The 24511-nt window shown below is 47.4% G+C and overlaps 1 protein-coding gene across 7 annotated transcripts; it reads right to left on the bottom strand.

The window, feature by feature from the left end:
* Window positions 1–3587: 3587 nt before the first annotated feature.
* Gstz1 (glutathione S-transferase zeta 1) lies at window positions 3588–24511 on the bottom strand. Of its 7 annotated transcripts, none has more exons than XM_004837132.4 (11): window positions 24337–24511; window positions 20976–21082; window positions 11966–12205; window positions 11614–11665; window positions 9427–9494; window positions 8776–8856; window positions 8398–8523; window positions 6317–6395; window positions 5709–5761; window positions 4959–5008; window positions 3588–4245 (listed from the first exon to the last, which is right to left on the bottom strand). In XM_004837132.4, the coding sequence occupies exons 3-11, from the start codon at window positions 12134–12136 to the stop codon at window positions 4119–4121; spliced, it is 807 nt and encodes a 268-aa protein (XP_004837189.1). In that variant the 5' UTR covers window positions 12137–12205; window positions 20976–21082; window positions 24337–24511; the 3' UTR covers window positions 3588–4118. The 7 variants fall into 7 exon arrangements, with proteins under 7 accessions (XP_004837189.1, XP_021101511.1, XP_021101505.1 ...); XM_021245852.2 differs by having other exon boundaries at window positions 20990–21082; XM_021245846.2 differs by having other exon boundaries at window positions 20866–21082; window positions 24337–24508.

Raw genomic sequence — 24511 nt, 5'->3', positions numbered from 1 at the left:
CCATCCTCCAGTTGATCCTGAGTAATGGTCCCCTGGACCTGCATTCTCTCTGCAGCCTTCCCAGTTCCATCTCCCAGCTTCCCTGACTTCCTCACAGCTCGTCTTCAAAGCCCACAGCCAATACCTGAAGAGTTGTTCCTGAGGCTCTTCCAAGTGAACAGGGAGCAAGAATGGTTCTTAGCCCTGTCTCAAGGGCTATATTCCTATAAAAGTCTATGTTCCTACAAAACGTGTGCAGAGCTCCCACATCTTAGGTTCTAGCTTTAAAAACAAAATCTTTGCAAAAACATCATGAAGTATGGAGGTGGACAATCATCCTCCCAAAACTGGTGCAGCTGAGAACAAAGGTTTAGTCACTTCCTCTGGGTGGTGCACCTAATTGATGGGATCCCTGCAAGAACCCAGCACTTTCCAGGTAAGTTACTGCAAAGGAGCCCAGAGTTTATTTTGGTTTAGACCTATTTCTGGTTTTGTAGAGGACAGGTTTGTTTGGGTTTAAGGGACTATGAGAAAGGAGGATGTGATGGTTATGTCAAATCGATTAGGCCACAGGATACCCAGATAAAACATTATCCTGGATGTGTCTGTGAGGATGTTTCTAATGAGATTAGTATTTGAGTGGGTGCACTCAGTAAAGTAGATGGCTCTCCCCAACATGGGTGAGTATCACCCAGTCTATTAAGGGCTTGAATAGAACAAAAGGTGAAGGAAGGAGAGTCACCCTTTTCCTGCCTCACTACTCCAGCGGGGACAACTTGTCTCATCTTCTCTGGCTCTGACTGGGATTTCCACCAGACTTACCCAGTTCTCAGGTGTTTGAACAGGATTCAATTACACCACCAGTTTTCCCAGCTCTCCAGCTTACAGACAGCAGATCATAAAAATTCTTGTCTTCCATGACCACACGGGCAAATTCCATATAAGAACTCACACTCCTCCTTTCCTCTAAATATCCTACTGGTTCCGTTTCTCTATTTCAGAACTCTAATACAGAGGGCTTCAGAGAAATATCATGGATTCCAAGGAGCTCTGGTGCTTTCGCGCCAAATCCAAAGGAAAAGCCATAGCATTTGTTCCCTATCTACCCCCAATTCGGGTCTGATTTTCACATATCAGAAAACTTGTTGAGCTATATACGACTTCAACTAGGGGAAGAATACGTAAAATGAGTCTGTGCATTAGATGAGGGGTCATTTTTTATGTTTCTTAAGGAGGTTGTATCACCTCTACCTGATTTTTATTTCCTTAAGATCCATAATGCTTTTGTTGCTAGTTTTGGATGGTTGATGAGGTCCTAGGTTAAACAGCTTAATACTGTATTCTGATACTGCCTCGGAGGTGATCTAATTTAAGTTGAATTAAGTCAACTCCTAGAAGTCACCTTGGAACAGTCAGGCAAGGAGATAAGCAACAGATATACAAGGTTGAGTGATAGGATTAGAGCCAATTAAACTTCCAGGAGTAAATGCAGGGACCTAAAATTAGTAAAAGCAGGGGCCATGGCTTTGTAGTTCTAGTCACACCTGCACACATCCCAGCTTCTAGACTGTGGCGGTCACCTGGGAGGGCTCTCTGCATGTTGGCAGGCTGAGTGGAAGGCAAGACAAGGCCACTGCTAGAGTCATCCAGACATCAAGATTGTTTTACTCTAGGAAGAGGTCACTCCTCACCATACCTAGTTCTTCCTAGAATCATACAGGGCAGGGGGAAGGGCCTCAGACGTGTTTCTGTACCTTGTCCTAGATGTGGACTGTGACTAGTTCTCTTACTTGCAGATGTCTCTTGGACTTCTGTTTGCTGGAGACTGAGTAGAGGAAGGTGGTAGGGGAACCTGAGAAGTGCTGGAAATCCTTTAGGGTCAGATGGGCTCACCTGTTGGTGAAGGTCAGAGCCAGCTGCCTCCTGTCTTAGGAATGGCAGCAGCAGCCGAGCTGGTCAAGCCAGCCCCTGAAGCTGGCCTGCTGCTCCTCTGCTCCTGCTCACCTCTCCAGGTCCAGGACCTGCAGTGGGAGCTGTAGGAACATGCCCGAAGTGCAGGGGCTCCTTTCCCCCTCGAGTTCATTCTCCTTTTTTAAAAACCCACCTTCATTTCAGATATCCAAACCAGGTGACAATTCCTGGTTTCTGGGCTGATTACCAAGTAGAGGTTTCTTGTGGAGAGACCAAGGGAGACCTATATAGCCAAACAAATCTAGAGTAAAGAAAAGGGTTCAGGGGCTGGGGATTTAGCTCAGTGGTTTCGCCGCCTGCTGTGCAAGCACAAGGACCCGAGTTCAATCCCCAGTACCAAAAGAAGAAAAAAAAAAAACAAAGAAAAGGGTTCAGATGGCAGCAGGGCAGGACAGGAGGCACCACTAAGTCTCCCTCATCACTGTCCTGTGTTATCTACCTTTCTGTCTTTGGGTTTGCTGGGACAAACCTGCCTTGGTTTATCCCAGCAAAAAAAAAAAGACGGGCTCATTTTGGTCGTTCTAGAATTTGGAACCCAGGTCATTTATGAGAAGAGAGGCCACGACCCCAGGATGAAGGGAAAACCAGGTGCCCTAGAACTGAGCTGGAGAAAAGGGGCACATGGTTGAAGAAGGTGGCTTCCATTTGAATTAGGCACATAAACCTTAGCTCCCTGTCTAAAAGCCATACAGGAGAAATGAAATCTCAGGTAAGTCATAAAAGGTCATTTGTTTCACCAGTTTCCCTACAATAACTCTGCCAAGAGGTGGACCTAGTTCTGCCCAAGCACTGCCAAACATGTAGGCTTGCTTCCCCCAGCATAGCCCATGGTGAAATGTCACCTGGCCGGTCTCCTGCACTCAAGCTGCTTTCATGCTGCCATGAGGGGAGTCTGCCTCCCATTCCCACACCCATTTGTGACTGGGTTTACAGAACTGCCTGATGCACAGACTGGACTAGAGAATGCTGCCCCTGCAGATGAGGGCCAACTTGCATCTTGGGGCTGGAGTGGAACACTTCTAGCCCTGGGAACTGCCACATGCTTTCTTCCCTGCTTCTTACATTTGTTCTCTTAGATCTTGTCTGTCTCTCAAGCAGGCCTTTGGGCTATTTCTCTTCCTTGCCCCTGGTTTTCAGGGCAGGCAAGTGGTTGGCTAACTTCCTCCCTGAGTCCAGACACGTGGATTCCAGCTAGGGGCAGTGTTTGTCTTTGGGAGCCCAGCTCAGTCTTACTGAACAAGTTGGAGAGCTGGGCTTTGGGAATGACCAAACTGCAGTGTGCACGTTCTCTGGAGTACTGTTAATAAGGGATGAGAAGATGCCTGCAGGTTCCTCGTGGTGCTTTGGTAAACTTGCCAACCATTTTAATCAGTTTGTTTTCATGACTACCCCATGACACAGATAGCAGGTAACATTTTTGTCCTTTCAGACATTTGACAGATGATAGGACTGAAGTGGGGGAAAGCAGACCCACAGCTACAGTTCAAATCCAAGGGCTAGAGTTCAAGTCTCCTGCCTCCCTTGTTTCAGTCCACCCAGCACCTGTCTGCTCCTGTGCCCTGCCTTGTGCCAGTGGGGCGGGGTTTGGGAGTGTTGTGTCCAGATCGCAAGGTCCCCAAAGACCACCAAGGAGCCGATTTTGATGTAAACACACAAGGGTCGTTTATTTAGGCTCGAGCAGGGACTTTTATCTGACACCGACATAGCAGGTCAGGGTTGAGAGCCCTGACTCTAAAACACCAGGGGTTTTTATAGAGGTTACAGCAAGGCGCGGGGTTTTAAAAAGGCGCAGGGTTTCAAATCACACGCAGATCACACAATTGGCTAGCATTTAGCAAGTTTTGAAAGTTTAAACCTAATTGGTTGGGCCTTGTGTGCTTAACTGCAAACGGCTGTTCAAGTCATCAAAAAGAACATCTGGGATACTGGGGTATTGGGGTAACTACTGATTAGCTGTGGTAGGCCATCGAAAAGAACATCTGGGACATTGAGGCAGCTACCGATTAGCTGTTGTTAGGCTAGTTGCTAGGGGACTGTTGACCATTATCACAGACAGGTGGCCAAAGTGTATCTTGTGGGCTTTTTTGGAACTAAAATCTATGTCTAGGCCACCTTACTCTAAAATGGGGCCAAAATTTTAAAATAGAGTCACTCAGGTCTCACAGGAGCTAGGCCCTCAGCTCAGCAGGTGTATCTGGCTGCCGGCAGGGGTGAGACACCTGGAAGGCCTCCAGGGCCAGCAGTGTCTTGTTGATGCGACTAATGATAGGGTAGGGCTTGAGATCAACCTTGAACCTGTGGGAGAGAAACACCTTGTAAGCCAGAGTTTTCAGGGACACAGTGGGCAGTGAGGGGAACAGAGGCAGGGCTAGATAAAGTCCATGGGCTGACCAAGAAATGACGAGGAAGCAGCCCTGTTGTGGGAACCCTTATTCACAAGTAGCTCTCTGGGGATGGGTAGGACTGGTGTGGTATTATTTAGCATCTCTGCTACCTACTGTTTCTCTCTAAGCAATGACTCTTTATTGAGAACCTGCTATGTGCACAGCCTAGTATCAGGCATTTACATATCACAAGCTTCTTGGGAGCAGGAATGTGTCATATATTTCCATATCTCTAATGCCTAGCTTAGCATGGTGCCTTCCAGAGAGGTACTCACTCAAATGCAATTGAAGGGCTGGTAGAAGGAAACAGGTAGAGCTCTCCGTAGAGCAAAGAGCTATGTCTGGGGACAGCAGGCTCTTGGAGTGCCCACAAGTGAGCCACCTCCTCTTAGGAGCAGGGACTGTCTGTACAGGATCACCTGGGCTACTGTGCGCTTAGTAAAACATTTCATTGATTTTTTTTTTTTCTACCCTGTCTCTTCAGGGCTAACATGGTTGTTGTAAGCCAGCATAGTGGGCCCCTTGGCCAGCTGGGAGGGGTCTGCATGAGATGCCACATAGTAGCTGAAGTGGAAGGCCCAGCTGGATGTAAGCAGAAAGAAGGATAGCGGGACTGTCTCTTACCTTTCAGCATTTGCTACCTGAGGCACTAAGCACAGATCAGCCATGGATACCTGAAAGGGAACCAGGTGGCTTTGTGTTGGGGGTAAGCACCCCAGACTCAGTGTGTCCACTGCAACTACACTGAGGATGCCAGCCCCTGATGTTCCTATCTGACTAGTCTCTTCCCATCCCTAACACGCCACTCTCACCCTTGTTTCCCCTGGGTGTCTGGCTATCCCCCATAGCCACACTGCTTTCAGGCCAAGCTCCAGCTACCCTGCCAGCCAACCATGTGGGTGGCCAGAGAAGGTTTGATACCCTTGGTGATATTGTGCTTGTTAAAACTGCTATTACCAGGCCCTTAGTGAGGGTTCCCAGCAGGGAACAGATGCCTCAGGACCGAAGGAACCAGACCTACTATAGGTTCAGAGCCAAAGCCTGTAGGACTAAAGGGTACCTGAGTCCTAGGGTTTCAGAACTGAGAGGGAAGGGAGACATCATCTAGTCTAACCCCTCAGAGGATGCCTGGCCTACCTTGCTGTCTCAGAGGGGCAGTCTTCTGATATGGGCACCTCACTTCCTCTTGGGGCAGCTTAGGAGTGATCTAGGAGCTCCCCATAAGCTGATGGCCTGGCCAGAGATCCTGACAAGAGGAGATTTAGCATGTGCCTGCACGAGCCTCTATAGGAAGCTGTGAGTCCTGCCTACCTGAGGGGGAGGAGATGGCTGAGCCACAGAGGAGGCCTGGTGAGTAGGTCTGGGGACTCTTACCTCATCTCCGACACAGAACTTCCCTGCTGTGCTCTGCAGGATCTGCTCCAGAGCTGTGGGGAGACCACATGAGTCATCTCAGTCTGGGCACAGAAAGGGGACATCAGCCTTTCTGAGCCTTGGCCTTCATAGTTATGGAATGAGTAGTTATCTGAGTGAAGGCTGGGGCATGGGTGCTGGAGGATTTGTTGCAGCCAGGACTAGAGTGAGTTTCTGGGGACAAGCCTGGGCTCCTCAAGTCCAGCCACAATTGTCCAAGCAGGGTAATGAGACTTGTAGCCAGTCCAGACCTCAGCTCTCAAACTGACAGGTTCAGGCTTTTGCTGGTCTTGGTTTGGCCAGTGTGGGCAGTGAAGCAGAAGTTGAGCCATCATCCAGTTCTGCAGGACCATGGGGCTCCTGTACTGAGGTTTCCAGAAGTGCTGGAGCTCAAGGCCAGGCTTGAATGCCTGCCCAGTCTGCTGCCTCCCAGCCCTGCCCTCATCCTCATCGATGACATGGTCAAGACCAAACAGCCTGGGAGGCTGGTCAGATGCTCAGGACCCTTTGCCCCAGGGTAATTTCTCTAAGAGGTCACTTTGAGGCAGCTCACAGGAGTAAGGACTCACCGTTAAAGCCAAAACTGATGACTTCCTGAGCCCAGGGCAGCTGGTTCTCCGTTCCCACTTGCTTCAGGACAGACAGGTTCTGTGCAGCCCAAGGAAAATCTGTGATGCTTTCAGACTGGGCTGGAGCTGTCCCTCAGCCAAGCTCTTCCTCTCAGGGAAGCTCAGTTCCCATCTGCCTTGGGCTCTTCCCCTAGTCCAGCCCTTCCCTGGACTTCATAACCCCTCTGCTCCCATCACAACCCTGAAGCTAGAGGAAAGAAGCTATCCCAGCAGCCAACCTCTCAGGCTGCCCCAGTGGCCCTAGCTCTCTGAAAGCCCTGTGCAAGACAGGACAAAGGCTACCACCGTGGCCATGGCAGGTGTGACCATACCCTGGGGCCCATTTCCTTCAAACCCATGCTTCTGTGATAGCTAACCCGACTCCATCTTGTGCCTCAATGCCATTTTGTAGCTGTGCTTGAACAAAGTGCTTGCGCTTGAACAAAGCGCCCCAAACCCCCACATCCTGCTTGGCAGTAAACTTGCTGCAGTTGCAGGATGTTTTGTAGCTCACCTAGTGCGTGTGAAACTTCCTTGTACCCCCCACTAACCTGGCATGATTCTGCTTCTGTAAGATTCCATTTGCTCTCCCCTGAGCCCTCCCCAGCTGAAAGCATGATTTAAAAGAAGAAATCAAACTGCTTCCCACTGCCGAGAAAACTTTCTGGGCACTAGCCCCCCTCGGCTACTGGCTATAATAAACAGGCTCGAATCTGGCACAGAGTGTGGCACATCCCTATTGTCCGAACTCACTCATCCACAACACTTCTTCCTTACAGGGTCTCTTATGAAGAAAGGGAGTTCAATGTAGATCGGGGCTGCAGAGGGGATGGGCACAGACAGTTTGAATCTGGTACACCCTTGCACCCCTGGAACCATTTGACTTCTGCTTCCGTTTCCTCATCTGTAAATGGGATGTGGGTCTGTTGCAGTCTGCTTTGTTCAAACAGCAAGAAGACTCTTGGGGCACAAGTTACACAGGGGTCCTGGCCTTGACGTCAGCCCTGCTATTGTGTTACTCGGCAAAGTCACTCCACCTTTCTGGGCTATTTTCTCACAAAATCAGGAGTTGGCACAGAAGAACGGTCCTAATATTTGCTTTTCTGTTCCACCAATGAAAATCTTTAAAAGAAAAAAAACACTAGCCAGGGATGGTGGCACACACCTGTAATCCCAGGACTCCGGGAGACTGAGGCAGGAGGATCCCAAGTTTGAGTCCAGAATGAGCAATTTAGCAACTTAGTGAGACCTTATCTCAAAATAAAAAGGGCTGGGAATGCAGCTCAGTGCAAAGGACTTGGTTTAATCTCCAGTACAGGGAAAACAAAAACTATGAGAATCCCAATATAAGCATACTTGGGAGATACTACAGACTTAGGTCTAGACCATGACAATAAAGCAAGTCATGCGGAATTTTGGTTTCCTATGCTCATAAAATTTCATTTAAACTACACACTATATAGTCTGTTACCTGTGCAGTATCATTATGTCTAAAAATATACACAGCTTAATTTTAAAAATGCTTTACTGTTTTAAAAAGAATGCTAACAATCATCTGAGTTGTTGGAAAAATGGCACCACTAGACTTACTGGATGAAAGGCTGCCACAAACTTTCACTGTTAAAAAAAACCAAAACCAAAACCTATCTTTAAAGCACAATAACCCCAAACGCAATAAAATGAGATATGAAATGTATGTGACAGAGAACAGATGGAAGGAGGCTGCTTGGGTTAAACGCTGGAAGCCGGGACCCGATTCTGTTCAGCTCCTTCCCTGCCACCCTGGCCTTTTCACCACCTCTAATGTGTCCTTGGAGACCTAGGGCTTCCTGGAACACAACTGGGGACCTACCAGGGTGGAGGATTTCTCAGATCCCTGCTCCCTTTCACCACATGGTCTAAGTCAAAGTCTCTGAGAGTTCCTCTCTGTCCTCCTGCTACTCCTACCCCCAAGCTGTGCACCTCACTGAGGACCTGCCACAGCTGATGTGTAAGGGCATGAGTGTGTGGGGGGGCAAGGCTACAGGGTACAAGTGCCTCACCTGCAGGGGCTGGATGCCACCAGCGATGAGGTCAGAAATCATGCGCACATTGGCCCTCTTCTTTGGGTCTTGAGGCAAGAGTTGTGGTGTGGGCCGAGTCTCCTCCAGGTACTCAATGATGGCCAGCTGTCCAGAGAGGGCAGTGAGAGATCCGGGACCCCCAAACCACAAGGGACAGGGCCAGAAACCTCCTCTTCCTCCACTGTTAGCTTGGACCTTGTCCTGTACAACGTGCTTTCCTATATGCTCCGCTCTCTCCTCATCCCCCCAAATAACCTGTCTGACAAATATTTGAGCCTCTACTACGTGTGCCTTAGTCACACAGAGGCAAGGAAGAGACACTGGGTCCTATCATTCACAGAACTGCTCCATACTTACCGACTGGCCAATGGTGATTCCATCAATCTTCAAGGCTGGCACCTGCTTCATGGGATTCAGTGTCTGGAATTCTGCAGAGAACTGTGGAGACCAGGTCCTGGTGGGCTGGGTCACTTGGCCTGAGTTGGCTGGAGCAGAGCCAAGCAAGCAGGCCTGCCACCCATCTGTATTTCCCTTCTCTAGGGAGCCCCTAGCTCCTAAACCTAAGACAATCCCCGGGGAATCCACAAAGCATCTCAACCCTAGCAGCTGCTGAGCTACAGGCTTCATCCCAATGGCCTACCTATGTGATTTTCCCTGCATCTCATACTGTGGCCACCAATGCAACTCCCACCCTAGCCAGCTGGCCAGGGAGCCCAGTATGGGGCCAGGGAGCCCAGTATGGAGCCAGGACCCACTTGCCACCCACCAACATGCACTGGAGCACTGGAGCTCTTAGGGTGTGGTACTGAGATTGGAACCTAGGCCCATGCCCTGGCTTCTCTTGCCATGCAACTTACCACCTTGTCCCACAAGGGACAGCCAGCAGCATTCTCCAGCCACAGAGACCATGGGACACAGGTGTACTTCTTGGAGACAGACACCCACCTCCCCAGCTGGTTACTCTCCAAGGTCCAACTCCACAGTATGGTCTGGGGGCAGCCTCCTTACCTGTTGTCCCCCGTCTTTTATGAGGTTGATGGGCACTGTCTCATAGTCAATGCCTTTCAAGGCCAAAGCTAGGAGAAACCAGACAGGGAGGTCAGAAAATCACTTCTAGCTCCACTCCCAAGAACCCACCCAGGGTGATTTTAGGATGCTGAAGGGTGGTTTCTCCATGCTGCTGATGGTCAAGACCCAGCATGGCACTATCCCCTTGTCTCCAGCTTTGTCACTACCCACTACTCCATTCCAGGGGTACATTCTGCCTCTTACCCTCTTAGAACCCTCACCCTCTGGGCCTCCAACAGGGCCCTCATGCTCCCTGCGTGGTGCTGAATTGAGTCATGGCCCACTGCAGGCTCTTGGGGACAGCAGAGTATGTTCTGTTTACCTCTGCCCCTCTAGGGCCTTGAACAGCAATAAGCAGGGTATATTTATTGGAGACATGCAATATTCCCTTAACAAGGGATCTAGGGGCCAAGGGAAGATGCTTGGGGGTCATGCAGAGCATGATGGGCTGATAAAACTATTTAGAGAAGAATCTCTCAAAACCATTCTCTCTGTTCTCAGGGCTCCTTAGATTCAAGGTGGACACTAGCCTCTCTGGTGGTCTTGGAGCACTGTGGTGACCCCAGTGAGAGAGTAAAAATGCCTGGTGTTCCCCTTTAGTGGAGAAGACTCTGTGTGTGTGTGTGTGTGTGTGTGTGTGTGTGTGTGTGTATGCACACTTGGGTATTAAAATATGGAGGTAGCTGTTCTCCTGCAAAGGCAAAAGAGTGGAGGCATAGCAGGACATGTCACAGAGTGAGGAGAGTCTGGAATAGGCCAGGCTTGTCCTTGGTGCTGGTCACCTCCACTCTGGACAGTGGGACAGTGAATGTGGCTGGAGTACAGAGGGAGAAGCCAAGGCATGCAGGTCCCACAGACAGCACTCCTACTGCTCTGGCTTCTGGCTCAGCCAGGGCAGACTCTGGCCCCAAGGAAAGGAGCATGTTCTTGGAGGAGTTTCTCCTAGCACCCAGGGCTTCTGCTTACTGATGCCACAAACTCCATCGTGGGATTTTGGGGTCAGGGAGGGGTGTTACTGAAGATGGCTTTGCTGTTAGGGTCAAGCTTTTGAGACAGGCTGCTTGAGTTCAACTGTCATATCACATTTATTTGTTAGCTGTGTGGGTGTGGGTGAGTAATGGGCCTCTGTGCCAGTTTCCCCATGTTGTAAGCAGCAAAGAGTAGTTGTTAGAAGCATGGGCTCTGGCTGGAGGTGTAGTATGCTAAAGGTTAGCATACTTGGCCCTGGGTTTGGTCCTCAGCACCAAACCAAAGCAAAACAACATAAACTCTGTAGCCAGATTATTTAGGCCAAATTCCAGCTCAACCTCTTATCAGCTGCAAGATGGTGGAAAGTTATTTAATGCTCCTCTGCCTCCCGTTTCCTCATCTGCACAACAGGAGAAAGAATAGTCCCTCCCTCCTAAGGCGGTTGAGGTTGAGGGAATCAGGCACACAAAAATACTCATAGTCAGGTGTGATGGCACACATCTGCAATCCCAGCACTCAGGAGGCTGAGGGAGGAGGATTGCTGTGGGTTTGAGGCCAGCCTGGGCTACAGAGTGAATTCATGTCCAGCCTGAATTATACAGTGAGACCCTGCCTCAAAAAATGAAAGGAAAAAATAAATAAATAAAATAATTTAAAAAGAAGCACTCAGCACCAAATACTTCCTCAGTATGAGCTGCTGTGGCTATGACCCTTGGCGAGGATGGTGTTAAACTGAGGGCGCAAAGGGTCCAATTTAGGACTAAAGGAGAGGGCTCTAGTTTCTGTTCCTCTAATCCTCTGTAGCTGACACCAACCAGTTCTGTTTGATTTGCCAGGTCAAATAAGATAAGAAGTGAGGGAGGCCAGCTGTTTCCCCTCCAGTTACCAGGAACCTCTGGATTCTGTGAACCTGCTTTAAGCACGGTTGCTGAGGGGCTCTGGAGAGCAGCACGGGGAAGTGGAAGCCCCTTTCCTCTCACCCTGGTATCCTCTTGTTGGACTTCCTGGGTGGAGGTGCCATTCAGGGACAGGGGATCCTGGAGACTGCGGAGGTTGGTTGCGGGGTGAAGCCCTGTCTGACCGAGCATCCCTTTGGTCCCAGGCCAGCTTTGCACCTGAGGTTTCTCTACCCCATCCCACCCAGGTGCCAGTGCTTACCGATTCGAACTCTCCAAGAACAGGAGCTTCGGAAATAGGAATAGAGAACGGGCTGAGGAGAGAGAGGGAAGGGGGACACATTAATCCAGGGTGGGTGGATTTCTAGCCTCAGGAACTCAACAGAAAGGAGGTCTCAGACACCAGCTCAGGGCCTCTGAGCCACCTGTTTCTTCTCATTATGCTGGGCCTCCTTCGCCAGGTCTGTCTAGGCAACTCTGTGCTGACTCAGAGCTCTCTGGTCAGGGGCCCTGAGAGTCTCGTGAGACCCCTTGATTCCCAGTTATGCTGGGCAGGAGTTCCTGAGGGTGGAGTGGCTCCATGGGTAGCAGCAGCTTTCAAGTGCCTGCCTTACCTTGCTAGACTCAGTCATGGTGCTGTGGTGATCCTTGGTCTCCCAAGAGAAGTGCCTTCTCACAGAGTTGCAAGGAAGGGAAGAACCCTGAAGGCGTGGATCCCATGAGCCAATGGGGAAGCAGCGCTCAACAGGCACCAGGGGAACTTTGACTCTGGTCAGAAAGGCCATCCCTTGCCAACTTGTGGGAGTTTTCTCTTGCTCCTAGTGGAGCAGAGGTAGGTAGGACAGAAGTGAAAACTAGGTAAGAAGGAGAAAAAGGAAATCCAGATTTAAAAAACTGTTTTGAAGAAAAAAATGCAGCTTCAGAATACAAACTCAGTTTATTTTTTTCTCTTTTCTTCCAAAACAGAGTAAACCTGGGCAACTCCCTTTCACCTACAAATGTGTCTGCCCTTTCCCTTTTTACTTGCAAATGGTCCTCTTTTACCCATGAAGGAATCACCCTTTTGGGGTTTCCCTATGAAAAGTCCATTATCTCACTGTGGGTGGGCCATCCTCTCCCACCCACTAGACAAAATTAAGATTATAGATGATCAAATTTCAGATTTCCACCAAAGAAAACACATAAAAAACAGTTCCCAACTGTACTGTGCCTCATCTCTTTGAGCCCTGGCACTCCCCCTTAGGTGCATCTTATATTGTATATCTGCCTAATAAACCTTTATCTTGCCTCTTACTTACTGATGCATTCTGAAAATTATTTTTCTGTGAGAAAAGTCAGCAAGCCTCCAAACTTCTTTTCAAAGGACAGGATAGGTTCCTTATTTCAGCCACAGGGACCCTCAAGACCCATCACAGTGGGCCGGGGATTTAGCTCAGTGGTTTCGCCACCTGCTGCGCAAGTGTAAAGACCCGAGTTCGATTCCCAGTACCAAGAAAAAAAAACACCCAGCACAGTGATGATCTAGGAATGATACAGGGGAAATAGATGTAACTTGCAACCTGTTAGATGTCTGAGTTTGTGTTCTCTAAAATTGAAGAATAATTTTTTTTTTTGATACCAGGAATTGAACTCGGGTCCTTGTGCTTGCTCAACAGGCAATGAAATCACTGAGCTAAATCCCCAGCCCTGAAGAATAAATTTTTAAGAACAATGTAAGGTAGGGCCAGAGATTTAGCTCAGTGGTTCCGGTGCCTGCCTCGAAAGGTCCCGAGTTCGATCCCTGGTACCAAAAAAAAAAAAAAAAAAAAGAACAATTTAAGGGAAGAGTAGGAAATATTTATTGAGGGAAAGACAGCTTCTGTCTAGGACAGAAGGAGACCCAGATAGTGGGCTGCCAAGGACTCCATTTATAGGGGAGGCTTTATAGAGGATGGGTAAGAAATCATGAGGTGGATATAAGGTAGGACAAAACTATGGTTGACTAATAAGATTGTACGTATAGTCGCTTAGGTAATATTGATTCAATGGGGAAGAAGTCATGTAAAGGACAAGGACCTTTCCTGGAAAAGATGGGTTAAGGTCTTGGTACCCCACACAGGTGATGGATGCCTATTCAGAATAGCGATCATTATTGTTTCTCCCTGGGGAAGTAGATGTAGTAATTTCATCTTTGTCTTGAGGCCTGGCCTTTAAGCAATGTGCCTCTACCCACTACGTGTGTTTTTATCTTGTGCACTGGCTTCTTGAAGGGCCTACCCATAGGCCTGACTGCCTATATTTTTAACTAACTTAGCTCTCTATGATAGTGACAGAGCCAGGTCTGGCATCTTGGGCAGCTGGCATGGTGTGTGCTGACACAGCTGGGGTCTGGACCCAGTGCAGGAACCAGATCTGTGACCTGGACAAATCTCTGCATTCCCTAGTCTTTAGCTCCTCTGCTTGGACAACAAAGGCTTGCCCTAAAATGACAGCAGAGATTCCTTCCAGCAGTGGCAGAAAGACCAAGAATTCTATCTTGGATGGTTTGGTGTCCATCTCCTACCTCCATGCACCACTCCTGCAGACTGCCAGCTGGCCTCATAAAAATAGCTGGCAGGCATGCCAATTCACCCTAAAGGTCAGGTTGCCGTTGACAGCCCATAGAATCTTATCTGCCGCTCAGGTGTTGGTTAGTCTACACAGAAGGTTCCTGACTTAGGATGGTGCGTAAGTGATAGGTATTTGGCTTAGAAACCAGACTTGATTTTGATCTTTTCCCAGGGTAGTGATACTATAGGCAGCTAAGTTAGATAGAAATATACAGTCAGGGAGGGACTGGGCTCTCAAGGAAGTCAGCAGAAAAGAAGACATCAGAATGGTGGCTGAGGGTACATCTGAAGAAGGCCATGCCTCAAGATAAAGATGCAATGGCCAGCCCTACATGCCTCCCTAAAAGATAAACAGTGACTTGAGATTATACTGTAATTAGCACCACCTGGTCCAGTAAGTCCAGCTAGGCATCAGCCGCCCAGGTGGTTGACGGAGCCAGCCGTCACTTGTCGAACAGCACCTGAATGGGGGAGTGAGGATGCAGAGATAGAGTCGGGAGCCTCTATGGCTAACACGGCTCTCCACATCTCCCCATTTTATATATTATGATCAAGGTCCCTTGATCACGCAGATAGGCTGTGCCTGTCTTAGGTGAGGAATATAAAGAAATCCCTTACCCATCATGGAGTCAAGAGCATCACAGTACTCTTGCTCTGTCTTAGGTTGGTGATTTCCTGTATTCCTCTTACCCATCATTGACTACCAGCCTCTGCAGGGAATTACACCATGGGTTTAGGCGGTGTAGCATGTAATTGTAGACCATGAATACTTCCAGCCATCCTCATTAAAGAATGCATAAACATCTGTAGTAGCGCCAGAAGGATCATGCATGTAAGAGGCAGCCCTCCTCCAATAATTACTATGGAAATGAGTTACCGCGTAATTGCAGATGTAGATGGCAGAACTTTTCTAATTTGTTCGATAAAATCCTGTGCAGCCTGGGCCGCATCAAATTTTAGGGGTTCTGCATTTTGGAGATCTATAATATCCAAATCTAAGAACACATTCGCAAAACCATTATCTGATTTTCTGTTCGGGTGACACAATTGCTTATTTGACAATTGAAATAAATTACATTATAATAATCATAATCTTTCTGAACACTAATATTTCCTACAAGCAATACCTAAGAGCACATGACATATGCAGTGACATTTCTTTTGGGATGACAAGAATTTTCAGACCAGTCCAAAACATAAGTATCAAATCCAGTAATACTATATCTCACAGGGGCATCCACCACACATCTCTTCTATGGAACAGTCCCATTGGAGCCTTAAAAGTTGGATGCACTACACCAGTGGTCTCTATACCCACAGGTAGATGTAGATGGACTCCAGTGATCCTGCCTTTGCATTGATCTACCTGCCTTCCTGCCAGGATGCGAGCGCTCAGTCTTATACAATCAGTTCTGTTGATTTTGAAGAAACATATGGGGATTCCAGTTTCTGATCCCGTATAGTTGAACAATCGGACCTCGTTCTTGTCAGGTGCTGCTGGCTCATCCAACAGCCTGGTATTGTTCACCCATACCATTACTTCTCCATTTTTTCAGCTCGTTGGATGTACAACAGGTGGATCAGGTACATAAGTCCAATAAACCTTCTCATTAAGCATCATCATTAGATTTATCAGCAGGACAGTTGTCAGGATCATCCTAAGGGACAGGGGAATTTCCCGCAAAACGGACCAATCTTTCAGGCAGCCACCTGGCACCTTCAGCGTCCTGCGGGAAAACACAAACATGCCCTAGTCCCCATATTAATACCGGGTCGGGGCCACTCCATACACCCGTGAGGGGATCTTTCCACCTCACTTGAGCATATGATGATTTAGTTTTAGGATGCCACAGCCGTTCTGCTGCAGTCAATCCATGAGCATCCACAATCAAAAAGTTCAGGATGAAGAGAGCATGATGTAAATAATTCTGTGGGGATAAAGGGTATAACTCCCCCTTTTTTATTTTTTGCAATTGATTTTTCAGAGCACCATGGGCTCTTTCCACAATCCCTTGGCCTTGTGGGTTATAAGGAATACCTGTCTTATGGGCGATACCCATCTGTTTACAAAAGATTTGAAAAGCTTTACTAGTATATCCCGTGCCATTATCAGTTTTAAGAACGATAGGGACCCCAGTTGTGGCAAAGCATGTTAAACAATGGGCTATCACATGTTTCGTAGCTTCTCCAGTTTGTGCGGTGGGCATAATAAATCCCGAAAAGGTATCAATACTTACATGTATATATTTCTGTTTTCCATATTCAGCAATATGGGTAACATCCATTTGCCATAACTGATTAGGTTTAAGGCCGCGGGGATTTACCCCATAATGAGGGACAGAATGATGTATAGGACAGGCAGAACATTGCTTAGCTATTTGTCGAGTGGCTTCCCGAGTTATATGGAATTGCTTCCTTAAGCTGTGGCTATTTTGATGATGTAGAGCGTGAGACTGCTGAGCTAATTCCAATTGACTGAAAGCTACTAGCCGTGTAGCCTGATCTGCAAGATCATTTCCCTTTGCCAGGGGTCCGGGAAGCCCAGAATGAGCCCTAATGTGACCCACATAACAAGGACAGGTCCGGGCAGGTATGCACTGTTGTATCTGAGCAAAGAGCTCCTGTATTTGATTATTGGCAGCATCAATATAAGCAACTGTTTCAAGCACCTGTAAAGCTTTAACAATATAATGACTATCTGTATACAAACTAAAAGAATAATGGGCCAAAAGTTCAAATACCGCAGCGATGGCACAAAGCTCAACAATCTGAGCGGAGGTGGGGGCTGTATGAACAATCTGTGGCTTTCCCTGAATAACATATGCCGCAATACCATTGGAAGACCCATCAGTGAAAACCACTTGAGCATTTTTTATGGGTTCCTGTTTCATAATCTTGGGAAACACCAACGCATGAATATTAACAAATTGCAATAATTTATCCTTGGGGAGATGGTTATCTATACATCCAGAGTAATGTGCAAAAGCAATGGCCCACATGTCCACATTTTGGAATAGCCAATCTAACTGTTGTTTGGTAAACGGGACTCCAATTAAGGAAGGCTCTGCTCCAAAATAGTTTTGAGATTCCTCCCATGCCATATGAACTAGGCACACCACAGATTCATAATAGGGAGTTAACACTCTGGCTGGAGAAACAGGCAAATGCAACCAAAGCAAGGGACCTTCTTGCCATAAAACGGCAGTGGGAGCATGTGCTGTCGCCAGAACATAGGCAGCCCATCCTCGAGCATAATCTATATATTGAACTTGCTGTCGTTCTATAGCTTGTTCTACCTCACACAAGGCCATCCGACCTTCTTCAGTTAATTTTCTAACAGATGTAGGATCAGAATCTCCCCGGAGGATATCGAATAAAGGTTTCAATTCTCCGGTGGAGAGTTTTAAATATGGCCTAAGCCAATTAATATCTCCTAACAATTTCTGAAAATCATTCAAAGTGTGTAAATTGTCTTTCCTAATTTGAACCTTCTGAGGTAATATGGATTTGAGATATAACTTATGTCCTAAATAGGAATATGGCGGTTCAGTCTGAACCTTTTCCAGTGCAATCACTAATCCTTGATCCCTCAGAGCTTGTTGTAAATGAGCATAGGCTGTTAATAAGAGGCCTTCTTGTCCATGAGCTAAAAGTATATCATCCATATAATGAACAATATAGATTTGGGGATATATTTGCCTAATTTTATTTACTGCCTGAGCTACAAATTTCTGACACAAAGTAGGACTATTAGCCATACCCTGAGGCAATACTTTCCAATGATATCTCTTCATAGGCTCCTTAAAATTTGTTGAGGGTACGCTAAAAGCAAATCGCTTACAATCTTCAGGAGCAAGTGGAATAGTATAAAAACAATCCTTTAAATCTACAATGATTTTATAAGTATTTCTAGGCAAAGCTGATGGCATAGGCAATCCTGGTTGCAAGGCTCCCATTACTTCCATAGTCTGATTGACTTTTCTAAGATCTTGTAATAATCTCCATTTCCCCGATTTTTTCTTAATGACAAAGATAGGAGAGTTCCAAGGAGAATTAGAAGGAGCTACATGTCCGCTATCGAGCTGTTCCTGTACTAACTGCTCAGCAGCTTTAATTTTTTCCTCGGTGAGAGGCCACTGATCCACCCACACAGGTTCCTCACTTTTCCAAGTAATGGGATCTGCGTGGAGTACAGGCTGATCAGTGGCCTCCTTTAAAAACACCCTAAGCCTGTTTTTGGAGGTCATTTGATCGGCATTAAAGGCTCCTGTATCCCCTGACCTTTAGTTCCCAAGCCTTGATTAGGTAAAAGCCCTAGTTCAAACATTCGGTGGGTGACCTGTTCACTAGGACTATATAAATACACCCCCATTTCTTTCATAACATCTCTGCCCCATAAATTAACTGGCAGCCCCGGCACGATATACGGCTGGAATCTACCCTGATGACCCTCGGCATCTTTCCAAAATAACATATCACTACTCTGTTCAGTACTTCGGCTTTGACCTATTCCTTGTAATTGTGTCATTGTTGATTGTTTAGGCCACGCCGTAGGCCATTGGTCTGCAGTTAGAACTCAGACGTCAGCCCCAGTGTCCAGTAGACCCTGAAAATTTCTCCTATCAATGGTCAGGGTGAGCACAGGTCGTTGGGTTCCTATAGACCATAACCAATAAACATCTAAAGAGTCGAATCCAACATCTCCTCTTTTTTCTCTTTTTGCTGCTTTATTTGTTAGTATTTGAGGGAGCAACAGCAGCTGCGTTATACGTTGTTCTGCTTGTATCACAGAAATCCCAGTAGGTGAATGAGTCATGATTTTAATTTCTCCAGTGAAATCCCCATCTATGACCCCAGGAACAACCAAAATACCATTCATAGTAGCGCTACTTCGACCTAAAAGCAATCCCATCATCCCTGATGGTAAGGGCCCATAAACTCCGGTAGGTAGAGCCTGCATGACCATTTCTGGGGTTAATACTGTGAAGGCGGAGGGACTGAGGTCCAGTCCTATGCCACCTGCGGTTGCTCTGAAAAGGTCCTGAACGGATTTCCTTGCTGGGGAACGAATGTTTGAAGTGCCCCATAACATTGTCGCGGGGCCTGGGGCGGGCCCCTCCTCCCGTTTCCCTGCGGGAGAATATTTCCCATGGCATCCTTTTTAGATTTACACTCATTAGCCCAATGATTGCCTCTTTTGCATTTGGGACACAATCTAGGCCCATTTTCTTTCCCTGCCTTGTTTGAATTGGCTGGAGGAGTCTTATTGGGACATTGCCACACCTGATGGCCTATTTCACCACATCTAAAACAACTCCCTGGCAGACCCAGAACCCTGCCTTTGGGATTTCTCTTTTGTTGTTGGAACAACACTTCTTTAACTGTTTTTCCTTGCAAAGCAGCTGCCATGGCAAGGCCCTGAGTATAAGCAGGCCCAATGTCAGCACACATTCTAATATAGTCTGAAATGGTGCCTTTCTTTCTAAATGGTCTTAGGGCTGCCTGACAGGCGGTATTGGCATTTTCATAAGCCAGTTGTTTGACCAGTAACAATCCTGCATCGGAATCTCCCAGCAATCTACTGGCAGTCTGCATTAACCTGGCTACAAAGTCTTGAAAAGGCTCATCAGGTCCCTGCCTAATTTTGGATAAATCTTCTGTCTGCCTACCTGTAGAAGGCAGCTTCTGCCATGCCCACTTGGCAGCGGTATTGACCTGTGCATATACTCCTGCAGGAAACAATAATTGATTGGCGAGGTCCGCATATTGCCCTTCTCCTGCCAGCATGTCATAATCAATATCATTCCTATTAGCCCGATTTAATTCAGCTGTTCTTTGACACTGCTCGGAAAATTCTGTTTTCCAAAGGAGGTAATCTCCCCCAGACAGGCATGCCTTAGCAAGGTGTTTCCAATCTCCAGGAGGCAGCGCCTCCATGCTCAACGATTCTAACATAGCCTGAGTAAAAGGTGCGGTAGGGCCATATTGCGCACATGCCATTTTTAACTCTTTGAGTTGCTTAAAAGATATCGGCCGATGGATTCTGACCATATTCCCTTGAGCGTCAGCTTCCTCAAATACTGGACAAGCTAAATGAAAGCCCTGGGTATCTTCCCCTCTGTCAACCACATGTTGCAGGGTAGCTTGTAATGGCGACAGAGACTGAGAGTTGACAGACAAAGGCCTGGGTCCTGGGGGATGTTTAATCATGGCTATAAGAGGGTCAGTTTTTTTCATTAATCTTGGACCTGCAACTGGCGGGGGATCAAGACCAGCAATTATACTAGGAACTATTCCTCCCTCGCCCTGAGTCTTCTGGTCTTCCTCTTCCACCGTTAAGCCTGTCTGCCACTGCTGACAAAGAGACTCCAATCTCTTTTCCAATCTAGTAATCATTTTGGTCACGTCCTCATTCGCTGGCTGTCTGGATTTTTCGGTTTTCCTGGCCACGGCTGTGATTGGGGGCGGGGGGGAGGCAGTCCTCATTGTTATACCTAGCAGCCTCTTCTTCCAAATCATCAGCATCTCCCGGGTTTAGGGGTCCCTCATCCGGAAAAAAACCCCTTCCTTAGTGCAGGCTCTGCCTCAGCATATACTGGCGGAGCAGCTGGCTTAGTTTCACTTTCTATAGGAGGTGGAGGGACAACCTCGGGAACACCAGCCTTGTCAGGCTCCTCCGAGGAAGGATTTGAGGAGGGTCCTTCAACCCTCTCTCCCTCATACCGAGGATCCAAACTATCTCTAATTAAAGCCCATAAACTAAAAGCATCTACAGGGATTTTAGTGGGTCCATGACCATAGTAATAGTCCTGAAGTCGCTTTCCTACCTTATTCCATACTTCTAAATCTACTGTGCCTTCTTCAGAGAACCAAGGACAAACTTTCTCTACAAATTCTAAAAAATTACATAATGGTTGATGCCCTACCTTTGCTCCATGAGCGTGAAGCATATTTTTAAGCATATGTTCAAAAAGCATTCTGCTATTACCAATACCCATCTTGTTACTCCCGAGTGTATTCACCGCCCTTAATTTACTTATCCGAGCTCACGATCCGCGGTGTCCTTCACTATGGTCCCCCGTATTCAGGTCCCTGTTCAGGCGCCACCCGTGACGGAGCCAGCCATCACTTGTCGAACAGCACCTGAATGGGGGAGTGAGGATGAAGAAAAAGAAAGATGCAGAGATAGAGTCAGGAGCCTCTATGGCTAACACCGCTCTCCACAGGTGGGTGACCAGAGGATATGGACCCTCCATTCCCCAAAATGCCTTTGTCCTTTCCATATATCCTTGACACATGATTCCTTTCCTTATTGGGTCAACATTAACTAAGCGGTAATACTTGTAATCCTACAGGTTGATTGTAGTTGGACCCATATTGTACCTGTCAGGCTTGATCTGGCCATGACCTGTTTAATGAATATGTTGTTTAATTGCAAGCTACAATTTTAGCAGATATAAAAACACTGCAGCCCTCAGCAAAAACATGCCGCTCCTTTAGGTGGCTAAAGACCAGATGCCGGCTGTGCCGTCTTTGAGCAGATAGAACACAGAATGGGATGTTACAGAAAAGTGATAAGACTACAATATTCAGCACAACATCTCCGCAGCAGCAAGTTACTGGCTAACATCCATACATCTGCCTAGACCGCTGCACAGACCCTGATCACAAATATTTGCTCTGACCCCTGTACGTATGTGACAGACCCCTTCCCAATCCCCTGCCTTTTCTTTGTTTACCACTGATGGCCTTGTCACCCTCAGTTGACCTGCACCCAGGTGAATAGTCTGTGCCTCATATTGCCTTCAGCCAGCATTTTTGGGTGGTCTCATTCCTCCTCCATTTTTCAGAGTACCCACATCGTGATTTTTGCTGTATAAATCACCCCCAACAAAGGGCCTCAATGGCCACCCCATTCAGGACCCTTCCCAGAAATCCAGGAGCTCTCTGGAGCTTATTGCCAATAAAACTCTCCTAACTTCACCAGGTGTCGTGGAGCATGCCTATAATCCTGAGAGGCTGAGGCAGGAGGATCACAGTGAGTCGGAGGCCGGCCTGAACTGCACAGTGAGACCTGAAAAAGTTTAAAACTCTCCTAACTCCCTTTGTGTGGTTCACGACTTCATTCCTCCATGCTGTGGGACCATAGACCTGGCACATTTGACATCTAACAGGTTGGGGGCTAATATTTCTCCAATATCAGTGATTGAGATATATATATATATATATATATATATATATATATAGTATAATTTTCCCTCAAAACTTTGGGCAGTGGCAGCAAACTGCAGCTCTGTGATCAAGGAGAACATTAAATGTACTTTGAGGTAGAGTTGTTCCAATTTATTATGGGTTTACTGGTATGCAATCCTATTGTAAGTCAGGGAGCCTCCATATTTTAAAATGTTTCAATTGTCAACATTTAAAAATCAAGCCATTTCGTTTACATATTTGTTGTCATTTTTTTCTTTAAAAACTCTGGAGGCAGTGGATTCAGTTTCCTAAGTAGCAACAATTGATCAGGACAGATTAATGATCCCCTACCTTCATTGGTCATGGTACGGGCTCTCTGGTCTGCCTTGCCCACATTTCTCTTGTTAACTTTCTCCCAGGAGGTGGCTGAGTGTGATCTCTCATATATAAAGTTGTTTCTCTGCTGGTTCTTGGGTAATCAGCATTTCAAAGGGGGACCCAAGAGTCACTGGTGATTGGCACTCATAAATGTTCCCAGAGACATATATTTATATGAATAAGAGAGAACTTAATGGAAATTCTCGGATCACACAACGACCACTTCTCTGACTACAGACACTTCACCAAAGTTCCCTCTCCCTTCGGACACCCTGGGACACCAAACTGCTCTCTGAACCTGCTTTCCCCAGCCCTACACTACTAAGGACAGGCATGCGTCTCCAAGTATAAAATCCAATTGTGGTCACCCAAATCTCCTTTTTAAAGGTCACTTGCTCTGTCTGTGCCCCAGGACCATCTTCACATATCCCACAAGAGGTGCTTTCAGGACAAGGTAGACTTTTGCACTTGGGACTGGGGCTCACTCTGGGAGAGACTGTGTTTCCAGGGTCTTGCCTGCCAAGAAGACTAGCTTGGTAGAGTTTTTTGTTTGGTTGGTTTTTTCCTTTTTTTGGTACCGGGGATCGAACTCATGACCTTGTGCTTGCAAGGCAGGTGCGGTATCACTGAGCTAAATCTCCGGCCGGGGTTTTTTAGTTTTGGAATTTTCCATTTAATATTTTTTGACCACGGCTGACTACAAGTAACGAGCCACGGAAAGAGAAACCACAGGTAAGAGGGCACTATTGTAAACCATTCCATTCTTTTTTGCACTTGTAAAGTTAAATTTTAAATCCAAGTAGTGTCCATTACATCAGTGCACCTGGAATTCCAGTACCTGTCTGATTACTCCGGCTTTTAAGTACTGGGTATTGAACCCAAGGTCTTCACACTGAGCTACATCCCCGTTTTTTTAATTTTGTGAGAAGGTCGCTAAATCGCTAAATTACCCAGATTAGGTTCAAAGTTGCAACTCTCTTATCCTCCCAGAGTGTTGAAGGCGTGTGCTGAGACCAGTAAATTTTATTATTTATTAATTTATTTTGCGGTGCTGGGGATCGAACCCAGAGCTTGATGTGTACTAAGCAAGCGCTTTACCACCTGCTTTTATATTGTCTCTTAACATTTTACAGAAAAAACTTCTAAAATCCCACTTGGAAGTGAGAAGGCTGAACACTGTCAAGGTGATATAACGTCCCACCTGATGTGCCACCTTCCTTAGGACCTTAGCAGTGGCTCTCAATCTTTAACGCTCTTGAGTTTTGCTGCTTGTGAAAGATTCTCAGCCCTTTTCGCCATTGGTTAATAAGGTGGCTCTAGGACTGACCGGGGGAAGTGCGTGTTACACTTGGGAAGCTCCCCAGGTGACTCTGACGACTTAAAAATGCCACAGCCTTCGCTCCACCTGGTGCGCTCTTAAAATGCAAACATCCCTGGAAGGCCATCCGTTAACTGTTAGGACCGACTGGTGGGAAAACGAGGACGCAGAGCTGTGCAGGACCACGAGGCAAAGGACATTTACAATTTCTAGAAGATATAGTGAACTGGGGGTAGGAAGCGCGGAGACAGAAGCTCGAGCTCACTGGGCCAAGCATGGTCCACAGAGCGCGCCACCTCGAACCCACTCCCTCGCTGATCAAGGAGGGTGTGGCATGTCCCACCGCCCCCCCCCGTCAGCATGCAGCGCGCAGGCGCAGAGCTAGCCAGGCGCGGTGCACGCACGGCACGCCGGGAGTCGTTGTGGGAGCCATTGGCGAAATGGAGAGGGGGACCCTGGGCCCCACCCCTGCCTTGCTCCACCTTTCTCCGGGGTTCGCGGCACAGACCTTCCCGCCTTGCATCTCGCACTTCTGGCGATCCCTTGTTCAGCCAGGGAAGTTCGTCCCAGCGGCACTCGCCGGCGATCAAGGCCCAGTGAAACTCCCAGGAATCAGACCGCAGTCTGATCTCCGGGCAGCAAGGGGTGGTCCGCTATGGACTGTCTTACGGTTTCGGGATGGC

The sequence above is a fragment of the Heterocephalus glaber genome, unplaced genomic scaffold (genome assembly GCF_053883595.1).
Source record: "Heterocephalus glaber isolate CG9 unplaced genomic scaffold, H.glaber_assembly_v1.0 deba00001608, whole genome shotgun sequence".
NCBI lineage: Eukaryota > Metazoa > Chordata > Mammalia > Rodentia > Bathyergidae > Heterocephalus > Heterocephalus glaber.
The sequence above is the reverse complement of the archived record's forward strand: the minus strand, read 5'-3'. Positions and strand labels throughout refer to the sequence as shown.